This window comes from Podarcis gaigeae (assembly GCF_964106915.1).
Source record: "Podarcis gaigeae genome assembly, chromosome: 4".
NCBI classification, from domain to species: domain Eukaryota; kingdom Metazoa; phylum Chordata; class Lepidosauria; order Squamata; family Lacertidae; genus Podarcis; species Podarcis gaigeae.
In genome coordinates this window covers 33,424,520-33,443,112 of record NC_139677.1, presented here as the reverse complement: position 1 = coordinate 33,443,112, position 18,593 = coordinate 33,424,520, and the positions used below count along the sequence as shown (strand labels likewise).

The 18,593-nt window shown below is 39.2% G+C and overlaps 1 protein-coding gene and 2 long non-coding RNA genes across 4 annotated transcripts in view; 2 read left to right on the top strand and 1 right to left on the bottom strand.

Moving 5' to 3' along the window:
* AFF3 (ALF transcription elongation factor 3) overlaps positions 1–18,593 on the bottom strand; it is a 223,992-nt gene that overhangs the window by 117,660 nt on the left and 87,739 nt on the right. The window contains exon 4 of the mRNA XM_083735433.1: positions 13,532–13,576. Within this exon, the coding sequence (XP_083591559.1) occupies positions 13,532–13,576 (45 nt within the window). The remainder of the gene's footprint in view (positions 1–13,531; positions 13,577–18,593) is intronic.
* The window catches only part of LOC310843142, a 102,428-nt gene that overhangs the window by 36,268 nt on the left and 47,567 nt on the right, over positions 1–18,593 (top strand). The window lies entirely within an intron of this gene.
* On the top strand, positions 1,129–17,112 carry LOC310843153. Its single transcript, XR_014563539.1, has 2 exons — positions 1,129–1,436; positions 17,006–17,112. It is a non-coding gene; the product is annotated as an uncharacterized lncRNA (long non-coding RNA).

The following is an 18,593-nucleotide window of genomic DNA, read 5'->3' as shown; positions in this document are numbered from 1 at the left end:
AAGGGGAGCAGATGGCACATTACAATGACACAAAAGGCATGCTCTTCATTTACTCTCACAACAAACAACTTCCTTTAGAATGAAACTGTTTTCTGAGCTAGAAATGGAGCAACTCCATGTGTTTGCTACACATCGGCAACTTACTCTCCAGAATGACAGCAACACAGCATTCCCTATGCTTCATCACATGGCTTCTTCTTTTCTATGCTGCTATATGTTTGCAGGAAACTGAACATTTTTAAACAGAGTGCCAGGTTATTTTTAATTATGCTTATGTTTGAAGATAAATATTTATTTTTTAAATGTTATGCAATTGTTATGCTACAGTGCTTGTGTTTATAGTCAAGAGTATTAAACCTGTAATTGCCCCCCTCTCTCTTTTGTTTCATCCTTTAAAGCAATAATACTTAGGACTACTGTAACAGCATGAGTTGTCTTTTATCTGTCAATTTCAAAGCATTTTACAATCATGAATAAAGCCACAACATACTATTGAGGTTTCTAGGCACTATACCACCTCTCCTGGGCAAAGTGGTTTAACTTGAAATAAAGTTTGAAATATTCTTCAGTCAAATTACATATATACACTATTCAAAACATACATACAACTAGGTGCATTGAGCAGCTGCCCTCCCCCAATCAAGTAAAACAATAGAATAGAAATACTTAACTGAGCAATAGAAATATTTAACTAAGCAATCACATTGGTCCGGCCCCCCTAACAAAGTCCTGCCCCCCCCAACAAAAACCCTGGCTATGCCCATGGCCCATGTTTGTCCAGACCTGCAGATCCTTCAAGTGTCCCTGTGTTCCAGAGACAGTCCTAGATTTACAGAAGCCATCCCGGTTCCTGATTTGATCCCAGATTGTCCCACTTTTCCTTAGAACGCCACTATTTTCATCAGAGAAATGGGAAAGGGTATGGTATAACATCCTTATTTTCATTGGACCATATGGAGTTATGCGACCCCCAAGCCAAGGAGACATGTAACTATACAACTTTTAGAAGACACCTGAAGGCAACCCTGTATAGGGAAGCTTTTTAATGTTTTATTATGCTTTTATATGTTGGAAGCCTCCTAGAGTGGCTGGGGCGACCCAGTTAGATGGGCAGGGTATATGTAAGAAAAACACTGGGGCCTAATTTGAATAGTAGTGTGCATGGTATCTGGTGGGCAGGGCTTGTGTCTCTTGTTCCGGAATCAGCCCCTCCCTTCCGTGTGTGTTCAGTTAAGAACTTCAGTTAAGAGGGACCAACTGCCTCTTGTCTTGCCTCAGGCTTGCCTCATGATGTTGTTTCAGTTTCTCTCAGACATTATGTTATTTTCTTACAGTTTTCTTTATTATTAAAACTTAGTTTACATTTATGTGAGCCACTTATTTTTCTCAAAGAAAAAGAAATTCTGCTGAAGAATGGTGGAATATCCTAAACTTCGGTGAGTGAGGGGATATTCCCAGTTTGCCAGGAGGATTGATTTTGTTAATCATCCCCCCCTCCACAACAGTAAATACATAATAAATATAACCTTCAGCTGACCCTAAAAGAATGTACAGATTCTTTCCAATCAGTTTTATTTTCTATAATTAACCTCACTTTGAAATCCCATCAAGTTTGGCTTCTCGTCCCTTTTCAACTTCTCTCTCTCTACCCCCCCCCCCGCCTTATGGATTTCTTTTTAACCTCAGGAAGCCCAGTTTGGATTATTTCACCTTCCCCTGACCCCTCTGGACACATGCCCCTCCCTTAACCCCAAATCTTTGTGTGAAGATGATACACTGACATCTGGGTACCATGTCAGATTCCAGATTTGCATTTTGTATGCATAGTGTCCTCCTCCGCCATGCATGCAGTGCATGCTTAGAAGAAATATTTCAAGACATGTGCTGGTAATAATAAAATACAGAAAACAGGGAATTTTATTTGGGGGGGGGAATGGCTTGGCTTTTGTAAAGCCTCAGCTTAATTTCTTTCTTAATCCTGCTTCCTATACTTTGCTGAGAATATCTGGACAATTCCTACATAAACACTTATTTGCATGTTGTTGAAAGTGAGTCCCAATGAGTTTATCAGGGCTTAGTCCCAAATGGGATTTCAGTCTTGATATCAGCGTTGGCCACATAGTGAATGGCTGGCTGATGACTCAATGGTACTTAACCTTTCTTGTCTTAAGAAGAAAATTGGGCCAGCAAACCCTAATCTGGAGGTTGCATGGCACAATGGGTACAGCCAAAAAGTGAGCATGGCCAACACACACGAGCATGTAAATGCACCCTATCTCAGAGCACTACACATACAGTGCGCACACACAGAAATCACCCCTTCCTATGATCTTCCCCATGCTAAGTCCCCTTGTGGTGCCTTGTTATGAGCTCTCCTCCAGCTATTTTCCTTTGCATTACAGCCTAGCTCAGTACTGTGATGGGCAGGGAAATTGCACCCTCACCCCATCACTGCGTTCCTCTCGATCACAGCCTAGCCAGCATGATTTAACTGGCCGAGAGTTATCTCCCCACCATGGTGCCTAGCTCATCATTCTGACAGCGACTGTCTGGTCTAGGCTGACAATCTCTCTCCTAAATGATCTGCAGAATCCTCTTAAGTGCTGACAGGTGAGAGGAAGAGACAACTAGCCTCAATGGCTATGTTATACCACCAGTATGCTTCTGAATACCTGTTGCTAGGAATCATAGGTATGCTTGCATACTTTTTTGGGGGCTTCTGGTTTTGCCAGTGAAAACAGAATGCTGGATTAGATGGGCCTTTGTTCTGGTTCATCAGAGCTCTTTTTGTGTTCTGAACCATCTTCCGAGTGCTGGCTCTGACAATCTCAGGAAGCACTGGAGAATGTGGACCCAGATGGCATCATCCCCGGTAGGGTGAACATTAGAATGTTAGAGTTGGCTAACCTGTGGCATTTCACAGGTTGCTGGGCTATAGCTCCATTCAGCCCTTACCATTACCCCAAACAGCTGGGAGGTATGGGAGTTAAGGAACATCTGGAGGGCCACATTAGAAGATCTGGAAGCTATGGCTTAGGAAGACGTCCACTTTTTCTACACTCTGTTGTACATACTGGATCTCAAGTTGTTGGCATAGCAACCACAACATTCTACTGATTGAAGAAGAGTTCATAATGCTTACTGTGCATGATTATCTTAGACAGACACTAGAAGAAATTCACATTTAATCTATGTAAAGTGCCACTAGGGCGACTATAAAATAGATATTGAAACTATTCAGATGACAACAGCATTAATCGAAGTACATCTCCTTGTCAACCGGAGCCACTTGGATACTCCTCAGGCAGAAAGAAAAGGCAGTGAGTGTATCTACTAATGCAATGACCATTTCAGAGGATGAGAAAATTCTTGCTGGCATTTTTCAAATAATGTGTAAGGTAAAATGGCATGGACCTACATATGCAATGAAAATGCAGTTAAGTGGCTAACATACCAAAATTCTGTTTGTAAATCAAAAAGCATACAAGAACAATTATCATCCAATCAGTATTCATGGTTGCTGCACAGTAAACAAATGTGGCTAAATTAAGGTGTGGTGGTAAGAAAACAGGAATTTAATTATTGCAATTAAAAAATATGGTCTAAAACAGGTAGTTTCATAATCAAGTTGTATTTTTATTTCAGTACATTTTTAAAAACTTGTACCAATACCCAATACTACATGCTGTAACCTTTTTCAGAACAACCAGCAGTGAAAGGCGATGTCCTTGTGCTGTTTTTTTACAGATAAATAAATAAGAAAACCTTATGATGTATTTATTTAAAGAATGAATAAACATTCTGCTGTTTGAAAATACTGCCATGTTCTAGGATCCTTGTATCAATCCTAGTGACTAGATCAACACATTAACATAAATATACGGTGGTCATTAATCTCAATAATATTGTTCGTTTTGTCTATATAATCAATAGTATGACTAATGCTATCTTGGCAATGCAATATTTATTACGTTTTTATCTGCAACAATATTAACACCATGGCATCAGCATCTGTACTTGAGGTGCTCTATTAAATTTATTCTGTGTTTAGCAAGAGGTTTAATGATGGATTTAATGGTACTAAATGTGGGGAAATGCCTTTGGCCTTTACATTTTCATGTGAAAATATATAAAAGAGAGTAGTAATTCAAGCAGTTACGCATCTTGTAAAGATTTTATCCTTTTAATCATTTGCACACAATATAAGATGTTATACTGCTACAGTGTGCATATGGAAGACTATAAATATAAAATAAATTCAGCTGCTTAATTCGCAGAAACGACATATAATATATATGTGCTTAGAATAATCCATAGTAAAATTGGTCCTATAGATTAGGATGCTTTGTAAAATAATAGGAACTGTAGCAATATCAAATTAGGAGAGAGTAGAATGCTACTTCCTAAAGATGTCTCAGGGAAAACCTGTGGGTTGAATCCAACTGGGCCCCTCTACCAATCAAAAGCCCCTTCTGAAAATGGAAAGGTTGCCTGCAAATTTGCACAAGAACTTTGCATGGGAAAAGAGCTGAAATCTGGCTGTGCGCTCCTGCTAAGATGGATGGATGTAACCTTGTACACCTCCTTCCAGCAACTCCTGCAGCCAAGCTGGTGCCAAATGTATTGCTCTGCTTTACTTTGGACCATATCAGTGAGGCCAAGAGTGGGATCTTGTTGTCTGGGCAGCCCAGGACATCCATACACACTGCCCAGGCTTTTGCACCTTACGGAGGTCAGTCGGTGCTGCTAACACCACCTCCAGAGGCACACTCCATTGTCTCTCAAAACAGCCAGGTGCCAACCACAAGAAGCTCCTGTTAGCACAATGTCTTAAGATACTACCGCAAGGCATTGCATAGTTTAATGCACAAGCTCTTGCAAAATGTCAGAAGGTGCCAATTTATACTAAAACCATATTGCACAAAGACTTGGTTAGCTCTTGGGAAACAGGAGCATTAACAAAAACACATATAAGTGGCATTCCTATTGGAATGTTCATGATGCAACCAGGCTGTTCTTAAATGTCTCTGCACAGGTCCATATAAACCATATAAACTCTAGACCCAATTTCCTTCCCCCCCCACTCCACAGAGGATCACCCAAGGATCTTTTTCAAGCCCTTTCTTTTTTCAGCTGAGCCACATTTCTATATTTCCATTTTTCCCATCTATATTTGCTTGCCATCCATATTTTGCACACTGCTGTGTAACTCTTGACTCACTGTGCCATTGGTTAAACTCTTCTGTTGGTGCTTTGCAGAGCAGATCTAGTGGCTATATTATTTCCGCTCAGGGTTTTGCATGGCTATTGTTGTTGTTGTTTTGGATCCAAGCCAGTAGGAGTCTTGCCATGACATGTAATGAGATCCAGATGACAGCCTAGACCATGATTCCAATTACCTTTATGACTGTGAGCACAAATGTTCAATTCCCTGTCTGAAAACAAGTGCTGATGAACTGAGAAACAAGGGAGTATCATGGACACATATGGTCTAAGTTACAATTGCAAATGCAACTTAATAAAACCCTGATAGGTTTCTTCAAAATCCATTGGCTGGAAACCTCAATCAATAAACACAAAAGGAGGCAACATAATACAAATAACAGTACTAATTTAGCAAGATTAAAGAGCAACATGAACATTTTTAATGAGAAAGCAGACACCTTTGCAATACTCGCACCATGATATGTTGCTTAGCAACAAGATATAAAAATGATGTACAGTACAAGTGATTTCTTCCACATATGAAAGCAGCACCCTACCAAAGCAGCTTCCTAATGCACTCTTACAAAATAAAAATCTAGTGAGACCATTTAACACTCCATTTTCTGCAACATACCCTATTAAACAATCATGTGGGTTGTGTTGTTGTTTTGCTAATGTAGTAATACACCGATTTTATTTAATGATTAGACAAGGGTTGGGAAGAGACAACAGAGACAGCCATAAATGAAGCACCAGCATTTCTGAAATAAATTCTGTAATGAGAATCAGGTCTCCAGACTTGATAAGTAAAAGTTTGAAACAATAATTTCTCTCTCACATTTGCCCTCAAAATCTGGTTGTTAAAAATATATATGCAAAGACAACTTAACATAATGGTCAACATGTTATAGGACAACAGTTGAATGAATAGAGAGAGGGAGGAAAATAAGTGGGTCTACAGAGTAACTAATATAAGGAAGTCAGAAGTGCTGCTCCTGGGAATAAATTCTGTTTTAGCCTGAAAGCTCCCTAACGTGACAGGTGGAAGTAAATTATATCAGAGGCAGCTCAACTTCAAGGTGTTGGCTTGGCCATCTGGGAGCGGGACTGGAACAGCTGTCAATTAGACCTTGGAGTGAGCAGAGAAAGGTAATAGAAATTTTTGCCAGCCTAATTATAAAAGATGTTCTGCAGCCAAAACGTCAAGCCTGGAGCCAAGAGATAGTGAGGGGGCCAAGAAATCATGAACCTGATTTCTGTGGCTTGCGAGGCAGGAGAAAGACCTAAAGTAAACTTTTTAACTTTCTGGAATTATTTTGTTTTGCAGGAATAGAAGCAGGTTACACACATACCGGGAGATCTTCAATACTTGGATTTGGCCCTTAACCGTATCTTACACTCCTTCAATCCATGATCATGTCTGTGTTGCTAGCACAACACCTCAGACATGGCACAAATAATTCCCCATCCATTGTCTTCAGCGGAAGGGAAAACATTAAAAATAAGCTGCTCATGGGACAGAGACTACTCTGCTCATGTCACCAGGACAGCGCATAAGCATATGATAGAATTCAGGACCCACTTCCAGCATACAAACACCAGTATATAAACTCCACAGTGGGAAACCGTAACTCAAATTATAAGAATGCCCTGCATGGGGCTATAATACTTTGGCCTCATATCGTTCATATTTAAAGCTTAAAGGGTCAGAAACAGGGAGAAAATTCATGCTAAACAATGAGGGAACACTGTGCATAAAAAATCCTTCCCCCTTTTTTCTTCTGCTGAGGCTTGAACTCCTATCTGCTGCTCCCCAACCTAATGTCCTGTTTGGTGAGCCACTGGAGGCTGCTGCTTTCCATCTGTGTCTATGACTGCTCTCACTGCTCATTCTGGTTCCTTCCTTTGGTTACTTGTCAAGAGTCCTTAGCAGTTGTCCCAGGAAGGCTAATGTGCAGCTTCTTCAGGTGTTCTGCCCAGAGAGATATGTGGGTGATGTGTTGAATGGACTCTCCTTTCTTCCCTTTGCTCTATGTGCTTCAAAATGGTGGCTGTGAGGAGTATGACCTGCCCGTAGGGATAGCTTCAGCCTGGCAGTAGTGGGATCATTGCTGGCTGTGCTATTGGAGCTAGCAGGCAGGGATCAGTGGGGCATTCTTTTGCATGCTGCATAATGCTGGGGCATATATGTTGGGTCATTCTGCCCATTTTAATATCATTGACTCCCTCCACACGAAGGTGACATGTGGACATGTTTGCCAGCACAGTCCTTGATTGGTGGGTTTTGACAAGTGGTGCCAGGGGCACTGAGGATCTGCCCACCATTTGTGTCTTTTCTGGTTGTGTTTCCCTCCTCTGTTCCAGGCTGAGCATGCATTGAGTGTAGTGCCCATTCCATAAGTGTAGTGGAATGCGGTAGGTTGGCTTTGAAAAAACAGAACCAGAAGCATGTTTGATGCTCTTTCCCATGAACATCAGACAGCTTTGGAACTGCAGCAGCTATATTTATTAGACAGAATGTCAGAGTAATAATCTAGGCAGGTACTTGCAATAAAGGCAACTAACAGCCCATTCTTAGACGTAAGTTCCATTGAGTTCAATGGGGCTTGCTGCCAGGTAAGTGGTTATAGGATTGCAGACTAAACGATGGGAAATGTTATCATGTTATTGAAAAATATATAAATATGTAAATGCATAAAGGCAAGTGAAGTGTGACACAGCTTCCTAATTGCTTAACATGATTCCCACTAGATGCATAAATTAGAGCTCCTATTAGCAGGACTATGAATAATAATCAGTTTACTTTCTGGCTTGTATCTAAATATACTTTCTATATGATTTCATCTTTTATTCAGTCAGTTAAAAGCAGAACATCTAATTACAGTTCCTATTAAATTTCTTTCTTCTTGACACAGAGCATGTGTGATGACTGGTTTTTTTTTTTTTAAAGGCAGCATTTTTAGCATATGGAAAAATCATGTTATTATTAATGCATTCCCTGATGACTCTACATTTCAATTCCCTTAATTATTTAGTCATTGCTGATTATGTCTTTTCACAATTCATTATCCCATTTCCTGCAACGTAGACATTTTATTCATTAAGTGTCAAAATGAAGGGCCTGACCTCCAGAAAGATAATCAGGAAATAAGTGGCAGATACAAAAGGTCTAGGTTTTCTTAAGTGCTCAATACTCCATCAAGACATACCATCTTCTTAGGAAATTACAGTGCAAGTCAAACATCATTTAAGAAAATATTAAAGGACCAATTGACACACAGTAAGTGCTGATTTCTATGAGTTCCCCCCTCCCAAAATATACACATTTTCAAGTCAAAAAGAACTGTAGTACATAAACACCGCTATCTAAGGCTTGTAATATAGAACAAAGTGGATAATTCCAGAGAGCACGTGTGTACTATACTTTGTAATGTGTGTATATATTTCAAACATTTGTACTCAGCTTTTGATTTTGAGGAAGTGGCTAACTAAAAAAGCAATAAATTAACATTTTAAAACAGCCCTTACGGCATAACAACAAAACATTAGAACTGCAGCAGAAAGTTACCGAATTCCACTGCTATTTTTGCTAATGGAACTTCCATAACAAAATACCTGGTTGGGATTCAGACCCTGCTTTTGGTATTTCCAGTGAGCAGTGCCATTTTTCTGGAAAAAGAGGTACCAGAACTCAGCAATAACGCATCCCTTGTTCTCTTATAAAGGCAATGGCGCCCACCTGAGAGGTGCCGGAACCGAGTTTGGGCTGGAAAAAAGCCCTGCCTTGAGTCTTTTGACCTTTTCCCTCTACCATATCACAAACATTCCCTCTAATGTTCCCTCTACCATATCACTCAGTTTTGAAAGGAGATTGTCCTGGGATATGGGGATATGCTGTTCAAAACCAGCTTAGGGAAGTTGATCTAGGTAATTAACACTGATGGACAGCATTTTCTATATAGGTAACTTCCTGGCACTTCAGTCCTCATCCAACACAAGGAAACCTTGAACCAACATTAGTGGTGATGGTGGTAGGACATTTTACTACCCTAGCCAAATTCCACTGCATGTTGTGATAGTTAACTGTCCCAGAACAAACCCATGAATGTGATGTCAGAAGTGTAGCACTTAAAAACTGATCCAGGGAAGCAAGTCTCATTTAAAAGCAACCATCATGGGGCCGCATTTTACTGCAATACTAGAAAAAGAAGCCCCCTACTGATCAGATAGATAGATAGATAGACAGATTTCTTCTTGGGACATTTTATGCCCCATGTGACTTTTTTTTAAAAGGCTTTACTTGTCAGGAAATTTCATTGATTTCAACAGATTCAAAGCTTGCACTGGTTAGCTTAAGTAAGACAAATATTTCTTACCATGATGCTATTTCATTTTCTTTCAGCTACATGTGATTTCCTTATAATCTGACATACACTTTGTTATGCATTATTAAACAACCAATCAACTTGCCCCTATAGTCAGCACTGTCCCTCCTGCTTATTTTTCTTCCCTTTTGATAAATTTACTTCTGTTTTCTATCAAAGCGATTAATCATTTCAGCTAGCAGCAAACTGTTGACAATCTGAGTCAATGAACTTCAGCCATCTTAATCTTCTCTTAGGTAGTTTAAAATATGCTCAGAATTCACTCACAGGCTTTATTTATACCTCAGTAGGATTCCAATTTTATAGAATAAAAATGAAGTCTCCAAAGAGCACAGTTTTTTTATTTTAATAGACTTCTTTAATGGAATTTTAAGGGAATAAAGAAGAACAAACTGAGAGGGGCAGAATAACATATTCACGCTTTTCAAGCAGAACAAGTTTTTACCAAGCTACATTGAAAGAATCCTGACCAGAACAGATCTTCCACGTTGTAAAGAGGAAGAAAAATGGAAAAGATCATGTTTTCTTGCAACTTCTAGCTATATTATTTGCGAACTATTGTTAGACGTCTATCTTGTTTAGCCCACACTGCACTCTTGCTTCCTGTTTCAGGAAATATATTTGTAAATTATTTTGACTAACTCAACATCTGCTCTCAGATGTCTGACCTTGTCTCACTTTTAGTTTCTGATTCAAAAATATAATGAAGTAGGATTGTTGTATTTGGCCGCAAGGCTTTCCCAGACACGCAACCTAATGTAACTAAGGAGATCCACATGTGGAAACCAGATTCTTTGCGTATATCACTTGCTAGACCAGGAATTGCAGGTGTAAATGGAATGTGTGTCCAAAGGAGCTTCCATATTGGGACTTAATATTGTAAACAGGTCATTTGGATGTCAGAAACTGCTCAACTTACCAGATTCTCCTGTCTTTCAGTACACATTGTATTCTACCATTGCTTCTAGAAGTTGCTTAATCTTATTGTTTAGAAGCTGAAAGGTCTATTTACTTGTATTTGCTAGCTTTATTCATATGTCTTTCAGCATTATATTTCACCATACTGCTCAGAAGAGGTTTTATCTTATTGTTATTTTTTATTTCTATATACCGTATTGGCCCAAATATAAGCTGCACCCGAATATAAGCCGCACCTTTAAAATTGGAGGGGGAGGGGAAGGAAAAAAAGGAAAAATACCCGAATATAAGCCACTCCATTCCTCGCTGCTCATGGCTGCATACTGGGGGTGGGGGGCTGCTGTGTTCCCAGCCTTGGGGGAGAGGGCAGGGGACCATGTGCAGGGCGGACACAGCTTTGCTGCGCCCCTGGCGCTGTTTGCCCCGCACTGTAAGGTCACCAATATAAGCTGCACTTTAGCTTTTCACGGTCGGAATTTGGGCAAAAGGTGAGGCTTATATTCAGGCCAATACAGTAATTATATGTTGGTAAAATATGCTGGGTTTTAAAAAATATGGTCCTGCCTTTTTACTTATTGTTCTAGTTCACACACACACACACACACACACACACACACACACCCCTCATATGACTGTATCTGACAAGAAACATAAGGAGGTTAAACAAAGAGAACTAAATAATGCTAAAGGGTATCAATCAGTCTTTCAGTTCAGCAAGAATAGTTCATTTACCTCAGTCAAGTGAGTATGAACTTGAATTTGAAGACGTAATTCATGATTTTGCAATGAAAAGGGCAGAAAAGAATAACGTAAATGGTTCCATTTATAAAATATTTGCAGTAATGCTATGTTAATTAGAATTTTTTTAAAAAATCAAAACATGAACAGGATCATGATAATGTCATGCCACTGGACATGGCAGAATTCCCATTCCTCCTCTCCCTCCTTGCAGCTCCCCATGCTTTGCTCCTGTCCAAGCCTGGGGTCACACAGCTGTGGTTTCAGGGTTCTGGATTGTGTGGAGGCCTCACACAACCTTCCCAGGACCCCAGTAAATGAGATCTCACCAGAACCTGGAAACCACCTCTCCTCCATTGGTAGCAGTGGTGTCCCCCTGCAGAGGTGCCCCTTGGATTCCGCTGCCTGAGGCAGCTGCCTCAATCTGCCTCATGGACAGGCCAACCCTGCACCCAAAGCCTTTACCAACCAAAATCTTATAAAGTTATATGCAAGATTTGTAGGACTATTCTCCAAGAAAAACAGCAAGATGGGTGAGGCGGGATGGGCTATGGTAGAAAAGCTCCAGTGTATGTCACAATGTAATTTCAGAACTAAGATTAACTTTTTCCCAAATCTAATGAAATTGTATGTCTGGCATAAGACTGTCAAATGCATGTGGCAGGGGGCCTACACTACAATTTTGTATTTGGCCCCAAAATGATGGTGCCTTGTACTTGATTAAGTGTTTCATTTTAATTCACTTATTTTCTTACTTATTTGCATTTTTACTTTATTCTTGTATTTTCGTGGACTCACTTGCTCTTCCCTTACTTATCCTCCCAAACTTCTCACAGTGGTACCTTGGTTTTAGAACAGCTTAGTTTATGAACAACTTGGAAACAGAACGCTGCAAACCCGGAAGTAGGTGTTCCAGTTTGTGAGCTTTGCTTTGGAAGCTGAACATGTTCCGCTTCTTGTTGAGTGTGTTCCGTTTGTAAATTGAGTCCCCCGCTGCTAATCAGAGGCTTCCTGTTGAGCTGTCGGCTGCTGAATCCCGAGCACCCATGCAACACAGAGGTGATATTTGGAGCTTTTGTTTTTGCTATTTTTTTGCATTTTTGTTTTTGTGCCTTTTTTGTTTTTTTGACTGTGACTTGTTCTTCGTTTTATGGGACTGACTTGTGACTGTGGCTTGTGAATTTGTTTTTGTGACTTGTTTTTGTGACTATGTGGAACCCAGTTCAGCTACTGATTGATTGATTGTGTGACTGTAGAAATGGATAAAAGCCCCCCTTCCAAACAATGACTATCATCAGTGCACGTAAGGGTTTTTTTTTTTTGAAAAAAATTATCATCTACAATGCTGTCTTATTTATTTTATAGTACAGTACATTGATTATTGCTTTCATTTTATGGATCAATGGTCTCATTAGATAGTAAAAATCATGTTAAATTGCTGTTTTAGGGATTGTTTTTAAAAGTCTGGAAAGGATTAATCCATTTTGCATTACTTTCTATTACTTTATATGGGAAAGCAGACCTTGGTTTTAGAACGCTTTGGTTTTGGAACAGACTTTCAGAACAGATTAAGTTTGGGAACCAAGATACCACTGTATTCACTTTCCCATTTATTGATATTTTGTTTCATTAAGAGGGATGGGGAAGCAAGGGAGTGCCAGAACAATATGAATTCAATAAATGCCAAACAATTATAATGCACTGGAGAGAAATGAAAGCATCTTGCTTGCAACTTATACAAGAAAATAATAATTAAAATGTGAGCTTTCCATAATTCTCCTATAAGTGTAAGGTTTTCATAGAAACCTCGTGTGTCTTCAATTCCTGTCAGTAACAATTGGATTTAAGATATTTGGTGGAAGGAGGTTAGAGCAGCAACAGACATAAATCTTTTCCTCAGGTTAATGAACATACCATAAATTCCCCACATTCCTTTAAAGGAAAATGAAACACCAATGTTAGGGCCTGGTTTTCGTTTGTCTAGCCTACATTGACATCATTGTTAAGGAAGACTCTCCAGGACTCTATAGGAGAACATTATTCTCTCTCCAATGACAACAGAACAGCAGGAGGAAACTCCTGATACCATGCAGATACAACTAAATCCAGTGCCATCTAGTGACTAACCACATCATGACACTAATCATATTGCCCATGCAACATATAGATTTCTCTTTTCTCTGGTCTTTATATTTCAAACTGTTGGTATTTGTTATAGAATGCCTGGGAAGCACCAAGTCAGATCAAGCATTAATAAATAATAGAAGGATAAACTAGAGTCCTACCCGTAAAATTTCTTCAACGCAGCTGTCATCTCCTCCCCCATTGTCCTGTAAACAAGGAGTAACACAGATATACCGTGAGAAATGATGAGTCTGCAAAAATGTAAATTAAATAATTTTTTAAAAGATGTTAATTTTGTCCCCATTTCAGTAAGTTAGAAACATTGCTTAATGTACTTGATGCAGTTAGAAAACACCAAAACTGCAGTTTAACTCCAAGAGTTTGGATTTGATATCCCGCTTTATCACTACCCTATGGAGTCTCAAAGAGGCCAACAATCTCCTTCCCCCTCCTTCCCCGCAACCACCACTCTGTGAGGTGAGTGAGGCTGAGAGACTTCAGAGAAGTGTGACTGGCCCAAGGTCACCCAGCAGCTGCATGTGAAGAGCGGGGAATCAAACCCGGTTCACCAGATTACGAGTCCACCGCTCTTAACCACCACACTGGCTCTAAGGCCATAATCCATCAGAAGCCTTTTCTGTATAAGCCCTGTTGAAATGAAGTGACTGTGCTTTACTCCAGTTGAACATAATTTCTTAATAAATTGTCCCTTTCATCACAAAATAAAATGAAGATGGAATTAAAGGCCAGAACAATTTTTACTAAACAGAAAATGTTAAATTGTAAACATAATTTTACCTATTATACTCCTTTTCCTAAATGTTCATCAACATCACCTTGCACCAAGAGGAAACACATTGTACAACACAACTGAGTAAGATACAGTTTGAAATTACACTGTATTAAGGGTGTATTCTGTTGAAGTAAAGATAGCATAATCACAGCTAAGAAGCTCAAATCAGATATAGGACTGACACTCTTCTTTGTAAATTAAACCAATGTCCAGACTTTAACATTCAAAAACTTTACTTGCAGAAACTTATCGCTATAGATGAATCATAACATAATATTTATAGTCAAGTGCTTATCCAAGCATGGGCTTACAGTTTTTTTTTCTAACTTCCAAACAACTATTTCCCTCTCTTTCCAAAGCTCAGCATTCAGCCTTCTGTATCTCAGTTAGGCCATGCTTTGCAGCTCCTATGAGAGATCTCCACTTTTACCTTCTCCTACAGCTTTGTTCTCTTTCTTTTGAGCAGAGAAGAAGAACTCCAACACTATATTCAACTTAGCAGTGTTCACAGTGGATTCTAAAACACAGTCATCTTGCTTCGTATAAAACGGAGTCTCTCCTTTGCTAGATAGCTCCCATGTGACCAACGTTAGCCAATCACATGAGAACTAACAGAGAACACTCTAGAATTCAGTTACCAGCCAATAAAATTTAAACACATAGTAGTGCATACAAGCATTTACAATTTCAGTGATTTAAATTACTATACGTAACATAATGTTCATCCATCTCTGGTGGGATCTTGGTAGATTGTGTTTTAGAGCTGGGGCCACTGCTTTTCAGAAGTTGCCTGAGTCAGAAGGACAATGACCCCAGGGAAATTTGAATTTTGTTACTGAACTGTATATTGTAACTTTTCTGATGTACTGGGCAGCATATTTACACGGACTTTCCAACTGCTGTATTGGGATATTCCCTAAGCCAAAAGTCTTTGGGTGCCCAGAACACTTTCCTGTAAAGATGTGAGAAACAACAACAGCTGATAACTTTAGATCAACAGCTTCACATCTGAGTTCTTAAACAACCCCGGGGTGGATGTCATCAAGACCCAGCAGCAACTTGTTAATTTTTAATTTGTCAATTAGATCCAGGAAGAGCAGTTCAGGCATGAATATCTGTCAAATATCTTTCATAACGAAGACTGCTGCAAAAAAATCCAGTTGCTCTGCAGTCTTCAGTAATGTTTTCACACATTTGTTGGCTAATGGTCCAACCATCTTCTTGGCTGTTTTCTTCCTTCTTCTGTATTTAAAGACACTGTTATTGTTTGTCTTAATGTTTCCAGTAATATCTTGCTTCTTCAAAATAAAATTCACTTGCCTTCCATTTGTTCTACCAGTACTGTAAGTGTTCCTTCTCCCCACCCCCTCCTCATTTGGGCAAGACATTCGCTTTTTAAAGAAAGGCTTCTTGCTTCAAAAAGTCCTGCATCACAAAACAGTCTGGCTTCTAAAATGACCCAGTTTTCTGAGAGCTCCTGTCTTCCCCTCTAATTGACCTTTACCTGGCCAGCCTTTTACAGAGCTTGCAGGAGAGTGCTCCTGGTTTTATTGGAGGGGAGGGGGCTGCTCTCAAGTCCCACATGCCCTGACCATTTATTGCCCAGCAGTTTTGCTCTGAACCTCAAGATAAGATTCATTCAAAAGCTTATCAGTGCAGAGGTTCTGCTCTCTCAGCTAGGTTCAGAATGTTCAGAGATACTAAACTGTCTGAAATCTCAGAGGAAAATGGCTTTTACTGCTTTGTGGATGGAAAATGCCAGCAAGCACATTTTTTTCCGTTCCTGTGATTTCTTCCTCTTGAAAAATAAAATAAAAGCTTCTGCTATAGCATGCTGGCATGGAAAGAAAGTGCTTTCAGGTGGTACAAATTCACCCCATATGTGTGTTTTCACAAATATGTCTACAAATATGACTAAAAATGTTATATAATGCTGAAGGATGCACAGTGACTACACACTGATACATTCCACTAAGAATGAAATTATGCATTTACCAGAGAATAAGATATCTTGAAAGCAGTGGGTCTGACATCTGTCTAGTCAGAAGTAAGTCCCACTTAGTTTGATGGGACTTACAACTAAGTGTGCATAGATTTGGACTAAATCAAAATTACATGTGTATAGGATGATGGCTTCAACCCAAACCCAAAGGGACTTACTTCTGAGCAGATCTAAGAACATAAGAAGAGCCCTATTAAATGGAGCCAAAACCATCTTCCAGCTTCCTGTTTACACAATGTCCAACCAGATGCTTATGGGGTGCCCACAAGCAAGATGGAATGCAATAGCCCTCACCCATGGTTTGGTGACCAGCAACTAAAATTTGGAGGCATACTGCCTCCAGCAGTAGAACATAGCCATTGTGGTTGGTAGCTATGCAGAGGCTTATATTTCATGAACTTATCTAATCCCCTTTTAAAGCAATCAAAGTTGAAGGTCATCACTATGTCTTGTGAGTGTAAATTCTATAGTTTAATTGTTTGATGCAATACTTGTCCTGAATCTTCCAACAGTCAGTTTCATTGGATAGCTTCAAGTTCTACTGCATGCATAATCTTGCACACCTCTATCTTGTCACCCTCTACTTGCCTGTTTCATTAAGCTAAAAAGCCTAAATATTGTAACCTTTATTCATGGCGGAGTGACTCCAACCTGTTGGTCATTTGGTTGCCCATTTGTGAAACCTTTCCAGCTCTACAATAGCGACCAGAACTGTATACAATATTTATTGCAAGTGTGCTCTCAGCATCATTTCGTATAATGGCATGATGATAATGGCAGTGTTGTTATTCTCAGTCCATTTTCTAATGATCCATAACATGAAATTTGCCTGTTTTGCAGCTGCTGAGCATTGTGTGAACATCTTCACTGAGCTATCCACTATGATCCCAAGGTCTCATTCCTGGTTAATCACTGCCAGTTCAGTCCCCATTAGTGAATATATGAAAGTATGGGAATTTTTTGTCCCAACATCCATTATACTGCATAGGATTGTACTGTTACTCACTGGTAAAGGTGCATAGGTTTTATTTAACATATAGACAATAGCTCTTCAGAGAGGTGAGTACGATATTGTAGAAGAATAATTGTCAATGGTCCATATGTTCAATATGTCCACAAGAAAACAGGTTCATATGCAAGCGCTGAGATGATTCTGGAGTGCAGACTGTTTCTTGTTACTAAGGCCTGGGATTTTTACACTGTGATTGAAAGCTCTTAAGGTGAGGAGCGGGGGAAATGAAACCTCTTCAACCCTCTCTAGTTTTCCAGCAACATTGGAGTAATCAATTATAAACAGCTGCACTGATAATATTTCACTTTATAAAAGATGCCTGGGCACCTCCAGTGAAATGTTTTTTAGACATTCTAGCCAGGCATCCTCATAACTCTTTAACATTTTGCTCGTATAAAAAACACACACTGCAGTCCAGAAACAATAAGAGGAGATGTAATGGACTGGAACTGTATAGTTCTATTAATAAAATATAAGGCTTTTATTGTTATTGTGAAAGATTGATTGCAGAAAATCAATACTTTGTCACAGTATATTAATGCTTTTCTTATTTATTAAAATGGATGTTGAGCTGAACATATTCTCTTGCCACGCTGCTGGAAAATGGTCATAATTAAAACTGCTACTGCAGATTGCAGAGCTCATCCTGCTAGATGCTGTTGGATTCCTATCAGCACTCCTTGCACTCAGCAAAAGCAGGATATTCTCGAAAGTACCTAGGGCTTAGTTACTTGCCTCTAAAAACACTGTCTTTCCAGAAGAGCCAGCTGGGCTTCTTTGAAAATGTATTTTGCATAGTACATTATCTACTGCAACATGTTTATTAGTGCATTAATGCATGAATAATTGTTTGAAATAGATACCTATTATTATTTTTTTTGGAAAGTTTCCATAGAGGAAATTGGATCTTTTCCTCCTTGTAGCAGATAAACCTATTTGCACAGCATATTAGTGCCCAGCCTTAATAAAAACCAAGGTCCGCTAGTGCTTTGCATTTTCATGCCAATTTTATTTTTTCTATTTAATTTAAAATATTTATGTCCCACTTTTTAACAGAAGCTTTCAGTTTGTAACGATTTATTTAAAAAGTCAGCATTAAGCATATACAGTGCTTGTGGTTACTCAGAAATTTAAAAAATCCTCATGAAAATCTTCAGCACTTTAGTGCGCATTTCTCGTAATAAACACATACTTGTATGCAGTGTTGACTATACATTTCTGCGGGCAATTTCTCGTTATACAGTGCATTTTTGTATTTTCACAAATATATTCATTTTAATGCACACTTTTACCAAATATATGCATTTTTGCAAACAGTGGTTGAAAAGCTGCATTTAAAAGTTCAGGTAAGTGTGAATTATGAATGATAGCTGTGTTTTGGTTCTCATGTTGTTTCAGAAAGCATGGATTTGATAG